Below are 20498 nucleotides of genomic sequence, written 5' to 3' on the forward strand. Positions count from 1 at the left end.
CTCAAGATTTGGTCCATATTTATTGTGTACTAGAGTCTGAATGAACAACTCCAGACTTCCCTTCTACCACCACTGCTTTCAAATACCTGGAGAAGCAGACTGAGGATATGATTCCATGATCACAGACTTTGCTCTCCTCCAGCTGTGACAATCCTCAGGGATGCCAAACAAGACAGGAATTTTGGTGAAGTGCTGGTGGGAGGTTTTCCATCACCACTAATTTACCTCTTCTCTTTTATGGTGAAAAGTCCCAAGGCTCACTCACTCAGTTTCCCCAGGTGTTACCTCACACTGGCTCACCCCCTGGAGAGGAAACTCTCACTTCTTGACATTAATAGCATTTTATCAGCACAGCTCCAGCAATGAAAACTGGTACCTGGCATGATGTCTTTCATCAAGAGATCTGAAGACTCCAAAAGGAATCAGTGATCTGCTCCAATGGCCTCAAGATTAACTGGTAAATGGAATAAAGAACAGTCATCTCTCCAACTGCACCAATGACCCAGGGGAGCACTGACAGTGCAGGCTGTGGGTCATGACCACTGCAGATACCAACTCCCAGCACTGTGTGAGGAAAAAATATCTTCTGGAATGAAAAGGAGGCCAACAGTCTTTGAGAAGAGCTGAAAGAGTGACAGTGAACCCCATCATCCTAAATCTGATTTTTCAGGTCAAAGAGGTCTGAATTTTTTACTCAAGAGCTGACAGTCATCCTCTCTTTCAGGCAGAAGCAAGGAAATACTGCAGGACTTTCTCCCCTGTAAGATGGTGAAAAAGTCAATGTAGATTTTCCACCTTTCAGCCCACAGCACTCAACCCAGCACTATATACAATTATCTGATACACAAGATGGTTCTGTGAATGTTTTGGGACTGAGTATCTGTTACATGGCTGCCTCTGACTGTGTAAAACTGACATCTGAGTAGTACATTCCAGACCAAAATTACTAAATGGGCTGAGTTAAGTCAGAATTTGAGCATCTTTACCAGGAAAAACACACTGAAAGAGCAAAAAAACCCAAAGCAAGCACAAAAATACCAGTTGCAAAATCCAAGAAACAAAGAAAGCCACAGCTTTCTACCACACTGCAGAACAGATTAGTCTGTTTCTATAGCAGGCAGCTAATGCCTTCTTTTGGCAAACAAACTCTTCAGACAGAGCCAAGAGTCTAGCAGATGATTTACTGATTAAATGCAAAATGAGAAGCTGAAAACAAAAATTTTCTGGAGAATGTAATAATTTGCATAATTAAGCCATCCATTTGAGTCCTAAACTGTCTTATCAATATAGCAGAACAGCCTCATAGCACCTGGGTACTCCTTAGCTGTTGCACAAGGATCTTACACCAAATGTCCTTATGAAGATTCAGGTAACATGAAGAAGCCAATATAAATTTGGGCTCATCTGAAATTTTTTATTTTAGATAAAGATTTCAACTGTAAATCAGGTTACATCTCCTCTTTTTGTTCTGCTAGGATGCCTTCCCCCAACTCCTCCTCTGGCATAACATGAAAGACACAGTTGAAACAATATAATTTTGTACAGTCAAAGCACAGCACGATGGCAATACTTCTCTTCAAGAGATCAAATTTCATTTAACACTCAGGAAACACTCAAAAAAAAAAAAAAAGAAAAATGAACTGCAAGCAAAGGCAGACTGAAAGGAGAATACTCACTTGTAGCGTAGTGTCGAAAACAACAAGCTTAGAGCTTGTTGGAACAATGTCATAACACTTGTGTGACCTCATGAATCGCACATAAATGTCACTTTCCGATTCTTCAAGTGCTGCAAGTAAAAACATTGTGTTGTTTTATTTAAGCAACCTTAAAAAAAGAGTAGTAAAACAACATGCCAAATCAACTGAACACCACCTGTGCAGAAGGACAACCCTAAAGCGAAACTCAAATTCAAACCTTCAGATCTGGACAGACAATCCCAGGTTTGCACTCTGCATTTCAGACTCATCTTTCCTTTCAGATTAAACATAACAATGACAAACTGCATTGTTCTTCTTTGATGAGAAAGGACCTTCATGCTGAAGAGTGACATTCTTAAAAAATCTCTCTTTTTTTTTCCCCCTCTAACAGCAATCTATTGGAACATGCATCTCAACACTATTATATACAGAGGAAGACAGTTTGAAAGTGTTGGGCTTCACTGACTCAAGCTCCTCAAATTAGTATTTCTTCAATTCTTACCACTACCTCTTTTACTTTTCACATAGCAATTCTCTATTTTCTAAAGAGGCAGCAGGCAAGTTCTGTAATTAGCTCCATTCTCTTCAGGCTACACAGAGCATCACAACTCCAACACTTTGTTTATAAAACCAGGATCCATGTGGATGGAATGGTTTTAGTGCTGCATGTCTGTAGCAAGGACCTGCAATCCCATCCAAACTACCTTAAATTTCCTTTGCATTTGTTCAGGTGCATGTGCATACAACTCCCAGATCTGCTCAGGTACATTAAACTTTTTCTTTTTTAGACAGCTTGGCTCTCTATTCTTTCCAGCAGCTATCTAGAACTTGGTCAAGGATAATCCCTCCATCAGAGATTGTACCCTGTAATAATTCCACAGAAACTTGGACATATAATACACTTTTGAAAAGCACAATAAAAACAACAACAAATTCAAAAAACCCCTTGAAATACCTACTGACCATTAAAGAACTTCATAGTAGGGAGTTAAAACCCCAAAATCCTCATTTGCTAGATTTGCTCAAAATCAGTTATCTTGCTCTGGATAAATTGTCATTTCCACCAAATGGCTCAGCACAGCCTTTTTAGTCCAAATTTACAGAGGCAAAGCTGGATCTCCCCCGAAAGCGGCTGCTCTAGGATCCAGCAGCTTCTACACACTGAACAAGTCCTTCATTTCCTACTCCCATTACTCTTAAAATAAGTAAATAATTAATCAATAAGTCTGGTCTTTAGAAAGTTATGGTTGCTTCTGCAATCCTAAGTGCAGTCCCAAGAGCCCTCATTTACTTCAATCTCAAGTTTGTAAACAATTAAGATTCTACAAGTAGAAACAAGCATAGGAACACCTCAAATTCCACCAGAACAGTGGAATCACCATCCCTGGACATGTTCAAAAATTGTGTGGATGTGGCACTTGGGGACATGGGATGGTGAACACAGTGCTAACAGTTGGACTTGATGATCTTAAGAAGTTTTTTCCAACCTAAATGATTCAATGATTCTATAAGCCACAAAACAACCAGCTTAAAAAAAATGAACACTCTCAGAGCACATCATGGCTCCACAGAGTCTTGCCAACTCACTAACAAGTTTTAAATGTATGAGGATAAGTACAGTAACTGTGAGCCAGAACAACTCCATCAGGGGAAGCTGCTCATGGTAGCCACAGGCTGGAACTCTTACCAGCACAGTGAAGGTGTGCCCATAAACCCTCCTCTCACTTACCACACACTCCCACCCTCCAAACACAACTTCAACTGGACCTCAACAATCCTCACCCAGATGCAAAGGAATGGTTAAATGTTATCTCACCTTGTGCTGCCTTCCAGCTCAAGGGAGACACCACAAAGCGACTTCTTCCCTTTAATTTTAACTGGAAATTTACAATTTAAAATATTCAGAAGCGTGAGATAGCCATCTGTGAGCACTGTTAACACCCCTGTAAATAGCCAGGAAACTCTAGCAGGATCTGGACAAGGACCAAATTGTCCAGCTGGAACTGAGGTTTATTTCTACAGAAGATCCTTATATCACAAGTAAGTACAGTGCACCACTTTATTAGTTACCAACTAAACAAGCAAAACATCAGCAGCACTGATTTAACTCTCATGTCCTACACAATTCCATCAAGTGCCTGCTGGAAAGGATATTTAAGACATTCTAACACCTTCAGCTACCTGGGAATACTCAGCAGCTGCCACAGCCCAATTCTTTGTACAGGTACTGTGGTTTATGTATATATGATGTACATACACAGCTGTTCAGTGGAGAAAAAGGTCTCCCAAACCTAAGGCTCAGCACATCTCAGGGATGCACTCACACCCATCTTTCCTGCACAGGGCATAATCCTCTTTACAGTTCCTCTCCCCTTCCAGTGATTTGGGTTGTATCCAAGCACCACTGTGCTGCAAATAGAACTGATCAAATTAGAACACCCTCATCTCCATGAGGATATTTCTACTTTATTACCTGCTTAGTTTCTTGTTCCAGTCTTATTTTTTTCCCAGTAACTGCCCATTCATTCTGCAGCACCTGCCAAGCAGTACTTCCTTTGGATGGACACAGACAGATCCCTCCTGGCCTGACTTACAACCTCCTCAGTCTCTGCACATCATCTCTGATCTGCACCTGAGATCATCTGCCCAGCATGCAGGAGATGTGAGCACAGAACTGCCTCCAGCCAAACCTCAGCTCATCCTCTGCCAATCAGCTGGCTCACAGAGCAGATTCCCAGCAGGAGGCATCGGAATCTAGAGCAGGATCAGGGAGGAGAAGAATCCCCTAATAAGTAGCTGAATGTGTATTTCTGTGGGGGTGCACACTCATGCAAGCTGATCTCCTGAAGATTCATCTGGAAGTTATTTTGCAAGTGGACATTGGCCATGTGCACCCTTCTCCACAAGGTGAAGGCAAAAATATCCAAATTCTCAGCGCTGCTTTTTGTGATTTTTAATAGAAAAGAAAGAGAAGTCACCTGGAAGGTTACAAATAAACCCTGTCAGACAGCTGAAGATGAGCACCTTGTCATACAGGTTTTTACAGAGTAAATTCTCTGCATTGGCATTTTATTTGCTCCTTCTGTTAGAGATCCTTTAAAGAGTAGAAAATCTATCTATTTGTATTTTTGCCACTCTATTCCTCAGTCTTATTCACCAAAATGATTCTTACTTTCTCCCTTTCTCCCACCCTTCCCTAGAAAATGAGACATGCTTTTGTTTTTTATTTCAGCCAGTAGATGTTATTTACAAGAGCATCATAGCTCTTTTTATTTTTTTTTCTGGACAGATTAATTATTCATCAATACTGACTCAGATTGCAGTGGGACTCAGTACAAAGCATAATTCTCTATTCAGAGAGCTCTAAGGTAGAACTACCATCTGAACACTCATGAATGACACAGAAACTTCCACAGCATTGCTGAAGCCTTTTCCTCAGATCTACTGAACAGATCCTTCAGTTCCACTCATGCCTTTGCCATCGTGCAGAGTGCTTTCCTCTCAGAATTTCAAGTCCTTCAAAAGTAGAAAAAAGAAGAGGAAAAAACAAAAACTAAAAAAAAAAAAAGAAGTGCCTTCAGATGGAGAATAGGAATATAATGTCAACACTCATGGAAAAGCCTCCAAATACTGCAACATAAAAAACTAGAGGAAGTTCCTCAGAAGTGTCAATGCAAGTCAGAGGCTGCATTTCTGGGCTGTGGTCCTGCTGGGATGGCCCAACAAGATCCTGAACCAAAAGTGCTTCCTGATCTCAACAATACAGCATCAGGACCTCTCCTACTGTATTTTATGTTTCAGCTGTGTTATGCTCCTGGTATCCAGTCATATTTCAAGTTCACTCATCGGTTCCAGGAGTATTTGACAGAAAGACACTGGTTCCAAAGAGGCTGAGTTCTCTCACCTTCTCTAAAGTGTTAATTCCACCACAGCCATGCCACAGCAGCTCTCCATAACCCTGTCTGTCCTCATGGTTAGATTGAGGGCTGGGACCTCTGGGAACTCTCAATCATTTGAAGAACTCAAACTTATGAACCTAAACCTTCTTATTAACCTGAACAACTGTTAGTATAACTGACTTCTCAAAGTTTCATATGAAATTAATGGCCAAATTTTAAAGGCCCTTTAAAAAGTAAGGAAAATACAGCAGAGAGCAGTATATAAAATATATACTAAGCTAACTGCCTAGCCTGGTGAACAGCTTGGAGGGAGACAGAAACCACAAATATACACAGTAATTGCACCATTCTGCCCGATTTTTTAATAAAAATCAGTATGGAAACCATACAAGTTAAAAAGCTTAAGAATTCTCTTAGTGCAGCAGGAGCTGAGCTAAGCACTCCCAGCACTATTTTTCACCTTGACTACTACTGGCATAATCATCTCCCCCCAGCCAGGTCCAATAGATAAAAGGAAATGGGGAAGTAGAAATGGAGTTTTGTGATGTTCTCACTTGTACTAAGCAACCTAGTGAGGGGAAAACACATTTTATTTTCTATTACTGCACACATACATAGCTGCATTTCAGGGCACTCCAAGCCATACTTCTATTTTAAAAGTTGCATTATATGCTGAATATCAAATTTCAGATGCCAGAGAATGAAAATATTAAAGACAAAAGATTTTTTCATCACAATGTTTACTATGGAACTGATCCAACAGCAATACTTTAAGTCAAATTTATTAGTGCAATTATGCTGATAAACTTTATTGGAAGGTGTTATGCCAAAGTACTCCATACTATTCTTACATGTATATATAAACACACACATATATTTATGGATCTCCTGCCCCTTCCTTACACTAGAAGCTACCCAGGACAATGACAGCACCCACAGCAAAGATCAGCTTAGCTGTGCCAAGTGCTGCCAGAAGACACCAGGGTGAGCAATCACTTCAATAAGCCAGGACAAGTTACCCTCTCTCCCTCCTGTTATAGATAACCCTTGGCAGAGAATACAACAGGTAAAAGACATCATTAACCTTGTAAATTGTTCTTCTGACTGTGGTGTTATCTGGAAGCTGTCACCAAAATTGGCTTTAAAGTTTCTGATAACTCCTGGTCTGAATTTACTGAAGGAGTTCCTTAATATCCTGGAAAACCTCCCACACAGCTTTCACAGTGCTGGAGATTGTAGGAGTTCCAGCATAAGTCACTAACATAACACAGATCTGGAAAAGAATATCCACAATGGATACAGTTCATCCACTCCAAGAGTAACAGTGACACCACTCAGAAGGAACTATAAACTATTCCTGACCACCAGGCCCTGGAACACGGCTTTTATGGGAAATAGAGGCATCTGAATGAAGCAGGGTCTCAAGAATAATGTTCTGGGGATCAAATGTCCAGGTAGGATTTGATCAGCATTCCTCAGCAAAGGGACAGATAGGAACAGATTCATCCAGTAATTGCTGTGTACAGGATGTTGCTGTGATCACGAGCAAGAGCTTTACTCCAACCTACCTTCTGCAAGACAAATATTTAGCAGGTTTTTAGCTAGGTTTGAATGCTTCACAAATTAAAATGTACATGGTATATCCAGTGAATAGCTTGGGAACTGAGGGGCTGGCAGAGAAGTGCAAGAAACTGCAATTTTGTACAGAAGAACACAGCAAGGGGGCATGACTGCTCAGTCTGCTGAGCTGTCTGCTAAAGAGCCAAGAACACTGGAAACAGTGGACAACAAACCAGACACCAGAAGCTGAATCAATGTCAGACTTGGTAGGAAGAGAATACTAACATAGTTTAAGAAGGGCAAGCACGAGAGAAAAGAAGCAATGTTGTGCTGTGCCATTTGATTTCTGTTTATTCATGAGGAAACTTATCTCAGAAAAAGAAAAAAAAACATCACCAAAATAACCACCCATGTAATCAGCCACAGGGTAAGGCTAAATGGTAAAAAAAGAGAGAAAGAACAGGAAGAGATGGTCTCAAGAATACCTATTCTATGTGGCAGGAGATAAATCACAGAACCAGAGAATATCCTTGGAAGGGACCCACAAGGATCAGAGTCCAGCTCTTGCCTCTACACAGGACAGCTCCAAAAGTTTTAGAACGTGCTTGATAAAACTTTGTCACAGAAATGGCAGCCAAGACTAGCAATGTACTACTTCCAGTTATACAGGGGAAAAACAAAACAGGTTTACAGTCCAATATAAAGGAAATAATATGATGGCAGTGATAGGAGTTGACAACTCCATCACAAGCTGAAAGGCTTTCGAATGCAAGGAACAGGAAGAAAGGATGTAGAGACAGAAACAAGACTTTATTTTACTGAGAACTGCAAAGAGCTTTAAGATATTCTGGGAGACCACGCATTGAAGTTACACAGTAGCATTATTCATGCAGCCACGGGCTACAGGGCATGGATGATGCAGATTGAACATTTCCCACCCTCATCTAAAGGAATGCCTGAGCTGGCAGATAAAGATTACAGCAAGTTTACAGATGTAAGAAACTCTGATACAAAGAAGTGATAGGAAATGTATCTGGAGATCAGTATCAGGAGCTTCTTCAGTGTTCCAAGATGAATTCAGCTGTATATTACAGCATGGATATATGGATGTGACAGAGGAAAAGTACTTCAAAAAGAAGTGTGAGCACACAGGAACTAAATAGAGTATGTGAGCTCTGCCTTGCTAAATGCACCTCATCCTGCAAATAGGAACAGGGTCCAGAGGCACAGAAAATAAGAGAGGAAAACAGGTACATGAACAGATAAATAACAGTGAATAGAGAAGTAAATATGCTGTCTTGTTACTCAGGTCTTCAAAGGATAATCCCTCTAATAACAGTAACAAGCTAAAAGAAACCAGAACACATCTTCAAGAACTATACTCAGAATTGCTTAAGATGCTTTCAAACATAACCTCCACTATTGTGTGCATCTACCTTTTTTTTTTTTTTTTTTTGCACACATTTCAGTGTGTTTGCTGAATTCTAGAGTCAGTGCAACTGTTCAGTCCCTTTGGATCAGCAAGGTAATTGAGATGTTTTCTGCCCTTGTCACAAGGAGTTGCTTCATGCAGAGACAGCAGGTTATTACATGTGTAAACAGGAGTCAGCCTAGCTAAAAGCAACCATTCCTGAACTCTGCAAGTTCATGAAGGAGAAGATAAACTACTGGTCTACAGGAAAGCCAAACAAATTCAAACCCAGTCAGAATTCTCAGGAGTGTATTGAAGCAAGTCATTAAAACCAGTGTATTTGTAAGCACCTACAAAGGCAACTCATCAAAACTAAAGAAAAAAGTCAATACAGCTGTATCAGGAACAGTTCAGATTAACCAGCTTTTACCCAAAAGAAAATGATCAACTGGATGAAAAAGAAGGAAGACACAAAATATAAATAATAGTAAAAAAATCACAGGATGCTTGAGACACTCATTTTAAAGCAAACATATCACTGCATGAGAAGACAGAGTAGAATCACCCCATGGCAGCTGCCTAACAAGCAATCCCAGCTGCAGCAAAACTAGAAATATGCTTTTTGTTCAGTGGCTTTGCAAACTGGATGACATCTGTATGTTCTTAACCAGAGATGGACTCCAGTTCAAACTCTTCCCCAAGCTGGAACATGTGCAATGCCCCCCTCATGCAAATCAGGTAGTGCAGAATGGCATGCAAGCTCATACTGCAGGACTTCACATTTCTACAACTCACTCTGGAAGTGTTTTTACCAGGAGTTTGATACTTCCCATTACAACAGAGTATCAGGGGATTAAGACTTCATTTTATTCAACATTCTCTTCAGTGATCTTCAAAACAGGAACAGAGCACACTTTAAAGAGCTTACAGTAAGAGTTTGAAATGGTTGTAAAACTTAAAACTCCACAGTATCTTCAAACTGAATTTAGAAGTAGACTGGAGATAATACAATTTTTCAGGAAATACCAAAATCTGAAAGAAACACTCAATTGGAAGAGTGCAAATTATGGAGTAACTAAACACCACCACTACTGAGAGAGAAGTACCTTGTTATTAACTTCATTTGCTACAGTAGAAATAAAGAAAAGGCAGTTTGCTTATACAAAACAATAGGCAAACAAAAAAGAAAAAAACCCGCCACAGGTGCTGGAGAGCTATTAATGCATTCCACAAGCTTGTTAGACAGAACAAAGCAACCTTAGGACACTGCACAACCTCCTTCCTTAAAGGTCCTAAACTGGGAATGAGACAAGTGTCTCTAAAAGCACATCCTGCTTAGAACAAAACAGTTATTAGTTCTTGACAATACTTCAAAAGATCCACTTTTCTGGTTTTGAGGTTTAGAGACCTCAAATGCCTTCAAATTCCAGCAGCACCTAAGACTTGTAAGAGAAAACTGATACAAAGAGTTGTTTGAAACAATGAGAGATTTGGATTGTGTTGCAGTCTTGCATGCACAGCACACTTCAAAATCCTGCCCTGAATTTTGTTCCTCTTTATTGGTGTTAGTTAAGTCCTGGTAACTGGGCTAAGTTAACACTTCTGTTTTACTGTAGCTCTCCACTGGCAGTGTGGGTAAGCAAATTATTATTGTGAGATTTGAGACAGACAAAAAAAAAAGTGATGGGCAGCGTAAGAAACTCCACATTCCTGAGCTAATCATAGAAACTCTGAAGTTCCTTGTCCAGGCAGGCAGAGAAACTTATTTGTGTACAAGCAAGAGCTGCCTTGTTTAGGACCTAACTGGTAAACAGCACCATAAACCCAACTGAATCCTTTTGAAAAATACTTTTGAAACAGCTCTGTATCTCTTAAATCAACTGTTGGTCAAAGGTCTGTACTTTGAGAAAAGCATCACTGTGGTTTTGTGAAAAAAGGTAGCAACTTCAGCCTGCAACCTTAATGCTTCTAGGATTTTCACCACAACAAAGAATAAGCTGACCTGAAGAATTTTCTAAACCATGTTCCAGATTTTCCCTTGACAACAGGCACTACCATTTTTCCCTAAGCATCCCAAACAAAGATCTAAATTAAGATGTCGCCTGTCTGGAATGTGGGCCTGCTCTTCAAGACTGTGAGACATGAAAGGCAAGAAACTAAAAGTGGTATTAAACTTCTGAATAATAATATCAGCAACCACTCTGTGCAGAGCTGGATTCAAGAGAACTTAAAGGGATGTGATTAATGAGAGAATAAATCAGCCTGTATCTCTGCTGCAAGATTAGTAAACAATTTCAATTTTTGCTGTATCTTTAAAACAAGCCCAGGTCCTACCAGATACACACTTTGCACAAACTCTTAGAAAAGAAATAGTCATTTAAGTATTCCAAGACTTAGTTTAATATCAAACCTAAACATGCAGCTTAACCAAAGCATCAATCACATAACAAGCATTTTCAAAATGAGCACACAGCATCTTCACAAGCTGCAGCCATATCCCTACTGAACAGGGCAAATATTTAATCTGGAGGCAATCTTCCATTGAAAACTAAACTCAAAGGATCAATGCTTTAAGGGAGAAATACTTTTTTTAAGACTTCAGCCATAAGGACTGTGGACTATGCTTGCTGGAGAAACAGTTTTGTGAGGTCTAATAAACTGTGGGTCCCAAATCCTAAATAATTACTTACAACATCTAAAGTTGAAGATTTTAATAATTAGGTATTTACATTTTCATTTCTCTCTAATTTGCCCTTGCACATTTCTTCTCCTTCCCTCCCTATGCATGCCAACACCTTCTAAACAGCTATTACTGGCATTTCTTATAAAAATTTATGAATTTGAATGCACACTTTAATGGGTTATTGAGCGTTCTGTTCCAATATACCACTTAGGAGATTTACCTACAGCAGGTGTAGCTTGAAGCTACACAGAAAAAGAACCAACAGCTCTGTAACTCAAGCAGGTGATATCCAACACACCTTCAATGTGCTCAGAAACAGTTTCCTGGAACCCATTTTACAGGTATTATTGATTTTTTCTGTATACCACAGATAAACTGCAGCCCTTCCTCTGAGCTGACTTGATGTCTATACAGTGTAGCACTGGAGTTTTTGAGGGGTTCTTTTTGCCTGATTTTTTTTCAGGAACTGACTCGAAATTATACTAGGGAAATCCAAGCAAGACTGTGGCAGGAGAGATCCATGCAACTGCTTGTGTAGAGCAGAGCATTCACCTGCACTCTGGCATTCAGAGACTTCTATAAAGGCAGCCACACAATCACCCTCCATCCTGAACTGAGCCAAAGCACTAAATCTATCCAACAACCCATCCTACAGAACCTGTGCTGGAAGTTAAAATACTCTTTCAAAGCTCTTATAGGAAGAGTTTATATCCATTTGTTCTTGTGCCAATGTTGTTCTTTATTTAATTTCCCTCCCCAGTGTTTACCCCCTTCCCATCCCTTCTAGGGTATTTTCATACATACAGTGTTACCACATTCCTTCTTGGTTTTCCTTTTACTGAATTAAATGAGTAAAGCCTGATAATTTCCTCATAAACGGCCTTTTTCTATGGCCATCTCAGTTGGCTCCCTTCTCCAGTAGCTCAGACATCTCCTTTCTCTCTGTCTTTACACCAGCAGAAATTCAAAATAAGTAGCAGAAAAGAATGCCATAGTGTAAGGGACTAGTAGGAAAAAATCCCTTTTTGATTCTGTTTAAGTGCCCAGTGTCAGAATTAAATACACTGTCACAATATAAAGAGAAAAGCAAAATAATACAATAATATTGTAAAAAAACCCAGCCAATCAACAATACCAACACAACATAATGCACCCTAAAAAAGATAAAAAGAAAATCACATCACAAGTAAAACCAGTGGTCTATAGCACAGGAAAATTGCTTTCAGACAAAATGTAGGAGTACCATTAACCTCTGCCAGAGTCAAAATTGGTAAAATCACCCAACTGGTTCACTGAAACTGTAAAATCCATTAAAAAAAAATCAGCAGAAGAGGAAATAACCTAAACCCAAGTTAGTTGTATTCAAAGAGTCTTCAGAAGCTACCTTAAAGACACCCACAACATACTCAAAAACCTTTTAGATGTGGTCCACTCTTAGAAGGACAAGGTAATTTAAAGTTCCCAAAGCTCCATCTAGGTGCCAAGCTGGATGCCTAAAAGACAAATTCAACTTTGCTCTAACATAGTTAGGCTTGTGTTAAACTGCTTTGGCTTTATGTTAGTCCCAGCCATTAGTACAACCCTTCCACAGAAGGATTTTCCCCATAATTGTCAGATTTTCCATTTGTCAGTCTTCTGTACCCATGGAAGAGCTACAGGAATGCCCACCACAGCAGGCACCTAAGTCTCTGCACAGAGAGGAACAATTTGTTTGAAGATACAAGAACTGCTCCAAAAAACAATGCATCAGCTCCTGTACTTACTCTGGAAATGCTGCATTTCTTCATGTTTCACACTTAACTACTTCCCAAAACCCATGCAATGCTAATACAGTTGTACATTCTAGAAACTACAAATATTCAAATCAACAAAGCAGACAGATCATTGCTACCCAAAGACCAAGCTCCTGAACAGAGAGCAGAACTGGTGTCAGTGTCAAGAGTTGAGGCTCCAAACACTGTGATCATGCAGCCTCAAGTTATCAAAACCACAGTGCACTTCACAAAAAGTCCTGTCTTAGAGAACATCCACATCTGCTGCAGATGATTAGTAAGCAGAAATATTTAAGATTGTTTAGCAACAGTTAGATTCAGCCAACTGATGCAAATATTCTGCTGCCATTCCTGTCACACTGGCATTCCTTCAGTTCAAACCAAGTCACCTCCATGCAGAACTCAGCCATGCCCCAAGGCAGGAGGTTTTCCAAGAGCACGCACTTGATCAGCCAAATTTAAGAGCAGAGGGTACCAAACCACCAAGACAGTTATTCTCTTTCATCTGTATGTCCTGCCTATGAATGTGCAGGGCATTAAAGAAATCTGTTGGACAGAACATTGGAGACCATCCCCTAAGAAGTTTCTTAAGGGAAGGACTCTGTACAGACACCCTCCTTCATCCTCAAAGTGCTCAGCAAAGCAGTCACAGACAATTAACAAACATCATTCTGGAGTCACCTACAAGGCCACACTGACATTGTCACATCTTCCAGATCTATCCCTGCTCAAGCACAAGACACTGTGAACTCAATAACCCTAAACCAGGAAATTGAGATGATATTGGCCAAAGTCTTCAACCTCCTACCAAGCAGTTGTTTATCAGCCCGACTATCAAACCAAGCACTGGACAAGGGAGGTTCTGCAGGGAAGCTCTTCACAGAGTTATGTTGTCCCTCTGGAGCACAAAGAAGTGGCAGCACCTGCAGGAGTGGCTGGTAAATGTGATTAAATCACTCCTTGTCCATCAGACACTAAAACACATACAATGTCATTCAGGTGTCAGAGAAAACGCCATTGTCCCAATATTTCTCAGGCAGAGCTGCTGGCCAAGAGTGGCTTTCACTAGGAAGATAAATGTCTGCAAATCATGCAGGTGCAAGGCTGGGCAGGACACAATGGGCCCCAACACTTCCTGTACAACTGTTCTCAGCTCCCTGCAGCTTTGCCAAAGCAATTACATGGAACTGCTGCCATGGTAAGCATTTTCTAGGAAGTCCCAGCCACTTGTTTCCATAAACAAGTTAGGGAAAATACACGTTTCGACCACATTAAAATGTTATGAAAGCTTTCTCATCAAGAAGCTCTTGCATCCCTCTAGACCCAAAGGAGAGTTTTGAAGCATGTCCTGTGTATATTTTGCTGTACCAAAACATCACATCCCAGATGGGTAAAGCTTAAAAATTTTTGCTTCCTGAGAAAGACTGCAAACTTTAGCTGCTAAATGGGTTATTTCCTGGTAAAGACAGAGTAGGGCTTTGCTCAGTGTAAGGCTAAATACCATGTCAAGAGTAAGACAGTTGTAACCTCTGTAGGAGTAGGAAAACAGGACTGTTTGGACACAGTGGGCACTGGGCTGACATGAAACCCTTGCAATACTTGCACAAGGTAAAGACTCGTGTGTGGATCACAGGAACAGCCCTCACTGAGGACAATAAAGCTTCCAACATCTTCTCTTGCACTGCTCAGTGAAGTTTTATACTTTTAGTTATGCATCACTTTATACTTAACTTTCATCTTTAAAAAAATGAGAATGGAAGTTTCCAGAGGGGGAAAAAAATCATGTATGGTGTTCCTATAAAGCCAACTGGAAAGCAAAGGACAAGGGTGCCTAGGACAGTGTAGCACTCAATCATGACTTCTTGCATAAACTAATAAAGCTAAATGTTTTTCTTTAACAACTTTGTAAAGTACATCATAGGAAAGACTGTATGAAATCTATTAATGACAATTATCATCTCTGCTTAAGAACTTCTTACTGTGTTCACTCAGGATTCTAAACAATGTAAAATGTAATACAAAACATCCCCTTATCACTACCACCATGTCCCTTGGTATCTCAAAGCACATCTTGTGGGCAAAATACAGTTTTTATGTGCCAGAGAACATCAGCTTAAACAATCACATAATGAATGTTTATTAGAAATTAATTACATTTGCAAAACAATGGCTTAACTTTACCACCTCCTAACCCAAGCACTTGATCCCTCACTCATAAAAAGGAAACAAAACCCAACCTGCCTATTAACATGGATTTTATTACAAGCTTCTTTTAATTATTTTTGGCCCCAGAGTGACATCTGTTTTCATACCTTGATTCAGATATTCACTTGACAGTGGGAGGCTGGCAGTCAGGAAGAACTCAAGAAACTATTTCTAATAAGACACAGTAAGAAAACCTGCAGAGCAGGGAAGGAATGACCCCAGACACAACAGCAGTGAAGATGCAGTTACTGGTGAAACTCTATTTCAGGAGACAGCCAGAAAGGAGCAGGTAACAGAAGGGGTGCATGATTCAGAGAGAGTGAGATGAAGGTCAGAGCACTACTAGGAGAGATTCCACTCCAATGCAAACTGTTTATCCAATGTCTGAAATCTGCTTTGTGCAACAATGCAGAGAAGGAGAGCGCTCAGGAGGGAGCACATCGGTCCCATGACATTGATGCTGCAACTGCTGCACACTCTGCAGAATTCCCTTTTTCCAGACTAGGAATTGAGCACAGACACAGCAGAACCCTGCAATTAAATGAACTCAGTCAGCAGAAAGCACCTCCAAAAGGGGTTTCAGATGCTACAGAGAAGTAGCTAATTCTGATTTCAGCAGCTACTGCTTCATTACCCAAGGTGAGTAGAAGGAAGAAAATAACATGGATGAGAGACAACATTGCAACAAAACTGGTTTCCAAAATAACATGCTAAAACTATACCCACTGAATCAATATACCTGACAGGCATCCATTTGCTACTCTAACCTAGTTTCTCCTCTCAGAGCACAGGTAGGTGTTGGAACACAACCATTTATGGAATTCCAGCTTAACAAAATAAAGCTTGTAAGTGTAAATCATTAACTAAAATCTCTTTTCATATTAGATCTTCAGAATAATTTCTCCATGTCCTTTTCCATGCTCATCATATGATCCATAAAAAAACCCCAGAACCACTCTTGACATTGATCAGAAGTAGAGATAATCTTCCTACAGAAACAGTATTGCACATACACTAGAGCTGAAAGAGAGAATCCATAATGTGTATGAAGATAACCAGTTTCTGATCATTTATTACATTCATGAAAGGCCTCTCAGCACTGTATTTCAGACTACAATGAAAAACTCCACACCCATCAACAGGTAGCTCTCACATTTTTTGAGGAAATGTAGGTAGGTCATTCCCATCCAAAGGAATACTGACCAGGATGAGGTCATGACTCAAAATCTTCTGTTTATTTTTAAGCTGAGCATTCTTCAGTTAAAAAGAGACTCTGGACTTCTTACACAGGAGTTTTTCCTTTCCTGCTCTGACTGCTGCTTCGAGGGAGGTCCTTTAGGGAGCCCTAAATAAAATAAATATCCCTGGCCTATGCAGTCCTTCTCCTCTGTGCACATACTGAGCCTACAGCCTGTTCCAGCTGTGGTGCCCTGGTGCTGTTTAACATCACCTCCCTGACATTTAGACTTACACATCACCAAAGCAACATTATGAAGCCAGTCCTAGACAGAACCAGTGCTCCTCCAGCAGGAAGTTACAATGATTTTAGAGAGTTCAGCCAGATATATGAAGATGTTTCAGCCTTAAAACATGACCAGCACTTCTCTCTGCAACAATAGCATCCTATCTAACACTGTCCATGCTAATGAGGTACAAAATAGCTCATATACATTCTTTTTGTATAATGAAAATTAAAATTGCTCTTCACTTGACACCGCTGTTTTATTTAGAAGTCACACCATCAGGCCAGACCCTGCATATTTCATTACAGTACTACATAAATCATAAATCTTTCTAGCACCATTTTTTTTTCAATTCACCCTCTTAATTAGAATCCCAATTAAATGAATGCCTTCTGTGCTTTCACATTCTCATTTGTGTAACCTTTGAGGAGAGGGACTAACAGATCCACTTCACATACTGGATGGCATTCAGCACACACATTGAGCCTCATTTTCAGCTCTTTTTATTAAGCTCCCTGTTTCAACAGAACTGCTGCATAATTTGATACACAATATAGTTAGCAACTGTTGATGGATACAGAACTGGAAAGCTCACAAGAGCAAGTACTCCAGAGTAAAGGCAGTCAAGAAAGCAGCTCTAAAACAAGTTTCAAATTTCTCATTCAACCCACAATTTTAAGCCTCAGCAGAGAAACTTAAAGTTTGACAAAAGATCATCAGTTACAGTTTGGCTACAGCCACTTAATGAAACCTTATCAAGACTTCAGAGGCGTTTCTCAATTTCTGAGCACTCACCACCTGCTATCCAACAACAAAGTGAACATTTCAGATATCTTTTACTCTCCCACCCCCAATATTAGCACAAATAAAACGACAGCAACCAGTGCAAAAATTTAGGTCATAAAAACAGGTACTGCCACTAAGCTGCTGCATTTCCAGCTGCATCTCAGTTTTCTGTGATTCTCTTTCCCTGGGGCCTCTCACACAGAAGCACTCTGGGCAGCAGCTTTTGGTCTGACTCTCACACACTCACTTCTACTCACACCCCAGGTTCTGAATACAGCACTCTACCCCCTTTATACTTGTTTAAAATTAGGCCTAAAGCCAGGTTCTCATTTAGTCTGAAAGGCTAATAAGGTGACTGCTTCCTTTCAAAACCCACACCCTATTTTAAACTTCCTATTAGCCATGATCTTCTGGCAGGCCCCTGAACTCCTCTCACCCTCCCAGCCTGAGCATCCACACAGCCTGAGCTTTGGAGCCAAATGGATTAGGAGACAAAGCATAACAGAAGCTTGAAAAACATAAAAAAAATATTTAAAACTAAACGACTAAATTTTCTAAAGAATTCGAATTATTTTATTGCAGGGTTTTAGAAGACACACAGATCATCAAGTGCCTCCCCGTAACACTTTTAAAAGTGTAATGGTGTTTCAAAACTGAAGGTTTGCAGTTTCAGGGTTTTTTTTTTTAGCCTAGAGATCTTTTTCATATACCTAAATTTGTAAGATATTTAAAATAGATTTTTAAATGGCTTAACCATTAATGATTCAGCAGGTTTTAGGAACCTGTATCTGACAGTAGCAAGCTTTATGTAAAAATAAACAGGTAAATCGGTAACTTTCTACCTCTCCATAAGCATAACATGAATGTCTAACTAAAAATAGTTAAACAGTGTGAGGAAAAAAAACCCTACAAGTTAGCAACAGATCCCCTGCAATACTCATACTTAAGCATGTTCAAGATGCACAAAGGCACAAGCATTTCATTGCAATTCAAACTCTGTCTGGACTCAAAAAAAAAAAAAAAAAAGAAAAAAAGAAAGGCAGCTCAAAGAATGCAATTGTTAAGAGCTTCCTTTTCTCACACACAGAAAGATTAAAATAAAAGGTGTTACTTTTCCAGACCAGTCCCACAACTGCAGGCAGCATGCTAGTAACCAAGAAGCTGCCTTATTAGCATACCAGCTTAGATATATCTTCTCCCAGAATGACTCAGCCTGCTATTTTCAAAGTTTTCCTTAAATATTTGTCCTACATTTTACAATAGGAGTTACCAACTACAGAAAAACATATCCCATGAAGTCTTAGCCACTTCACAATGCTGAGCATAGAGATTAAGCCATGCGTCCACATTTGCATCCACTAAGCTAATCCTTTCTGAAAATGAAAGCTCGAGATACTCAGCACGGATCTTTCAGAGGTGAAGTGGCTGCTTGGTGCAAATTGGAGGAAAAAAAACCCATAAAGCATCCATGCTGCTTTCCCACAGCACGGTTTAGTGCCTGCGAGAGGGAAAAACTTGCCAGGAGTTGCCCTGTGAAAGCACAGCGCACTCGGTGAGAACTGCAGCCCTTCAGAGCACAGCAAAGAACAACCACAGAGCGCAGCCACATAAGGAAAAATCAGTGTACAGCTGCCGCTTTGAACAGATGTATGTGCTGCCATAAGGAGGGGAAGCTTTAGTTGTAAGAGCTTTCCATCACCGCTCTCAAAGTCTATATTTGGTATCGCAGACGTATTCGAGGAGAACGGGTTTTTTTACGGGGAGGAGGAGGAGGGGGTGCAGTGAAGGCTGCGCTCCCCCGGAGCGGGACCCGGCCGGCGGCAGCGGCGGATCGGGCACGGCCCGGCGGCGGCACCGGCAAAAGGGCGCCGCAGCGGGATCGGCACCGGGACAAAAGCTCCGCAGCGGGATCGGGCTGGCTCCGCGGCCGGCGAGACTGCGACCAGCCCCGCAAGGACACGGCCCGGGCACGGCGCATCCCGCGCTCCCCGCCGGGGATCCCCCGCGCCCCCGCCCGGACCCCGCCGGCCGCGTGGGTGTCCCCGGCCCGCCCCCGGCCCCCGCTGCCGCCGTGGATTTTTACCTTCATCTTCGAGCTCTAGTTTCTCCAGCATCCCTTCGGAGGCGGCCGGGAGCTGCAAGGGAGCCGGAGCCGCTGCCGCCGCCTGCGGGAGGGAAGAGAGGAGAAGGAGATGAGCATCCAGGCGCGGACTCACCGGCCCCGCGGCGGCATCGGGTCGGGAGTGGCGGCACGAAGCGGGCGGAGGGGAGGGAAGGCGGGACGGCGGCAGCTGCCCCTCGGCCTCCGCACACGCTGCCGCTCGCACACACCGCGGGGGGAGGAACCGGGAGGAGGAACCGAGGCTCGCCCTCCCCCAGCCCGTGAACCGCCAGGCTCCCCCCGGGCTCGCTACGGCTCCCCGGCCGTGCCTCCTGCGGGCGCCGCCTCTTCCCCGCTCGGCGGGAGCGGCTCCCCGGGCGCCCGTTCACAGGACGGCGCTTCCCGCCACGCCTCGCCGCTCCCCCCTCTCCCCGGCGGGCGGGTTGGTACGTTCCATTTTGCTGCAGTCGAGCCCGTTGGTCAGTGGCGGGAGGGGGAGGGAGCTACCACTTCCGCGCGGAAAAGGGAAGAGGAGGAGGGGGAGGTTAGTGCCCTGAGAGCTCTGCCGGGATAGCCGCCTCTCGCAGCCCGTTCCGCAGCCTCGGTTGTTCTCCGGGCTGCCCTGGACTAGAGCGGTGCGACTGAAGGGGGACCGGGGGAAACCCTTCGCTCCCCCTGCCAGCGGGGCTTGGTACGCTCCCGCGCGTTCACCTGCGAGGCAGCGGCGGGGAAGCGGACGGTTCCACTGCGCTCCGGGGGGTGTAAGGGTGTCGAGGGGGTTTCCCCTGTGTGTGACGGGAGCTCCCGCAGTGCGCCGTGCCGCTATCCCGGCCCCGGGGTGCCCTTTATCCCGGGACGCCCGCTCTATCCTGGCTACCGCCATCCCGCGGTGCCCTCTATCCCGGGATACCCGCTCTATCC

General features: G+C 42.2%; 1 protein-coding gene across 6 annotated transcripts in view; it reads right to left on the reverse strand.

Annotated features, from left to right (window-relative positions):
• The window catches only part of PRKAG2 (protein kinase AMP-activated non-catalytic subunit gamma 2), a 213099-nt gene that overhangs the window by 27132 nt on the left and 165469 nt on the right, over nt 1-20498 (reverse strand). For 4 of the 6 annotated variants that reach the window (XM_018909172.3, XM_018909173.3, XM_030235995.2 and 1 more), the window contains 2 exons: nt 19560-19641; nt 1677-1786 (listed from right to left, as the gene is read on the reverse strand). In XM_018909172.3, coding sequence (XP_018764717.1) covers nt 1677-1786; nt 19560-19641 — 192 coding nt within the window. Of the gene's footprint in view, nt 1-1676; nt 1787-19559; nt 19642-19807; nt 19990-20498 lie in introns of those variants that run through there. The other 2 variants (XM_018909175.3, XM_050971697.1) reach the window with 2 other exon arrangements.

The sequence above is a fragment of the Serinus canaria genome, chromosome 2, assembly GCF_022539315.1.
Source record: "Serinus canaria isolate serCan28SL12 chromosome 2, serCan2020, whole genome shotgun sequence".
Classification (NCBI taxonomy): domain Eukaryota; kingdom Metazoa; phylum Chordata; class Aves; order Passeriformes; family Fringillidae; genus Serinus; species Serinus canaria.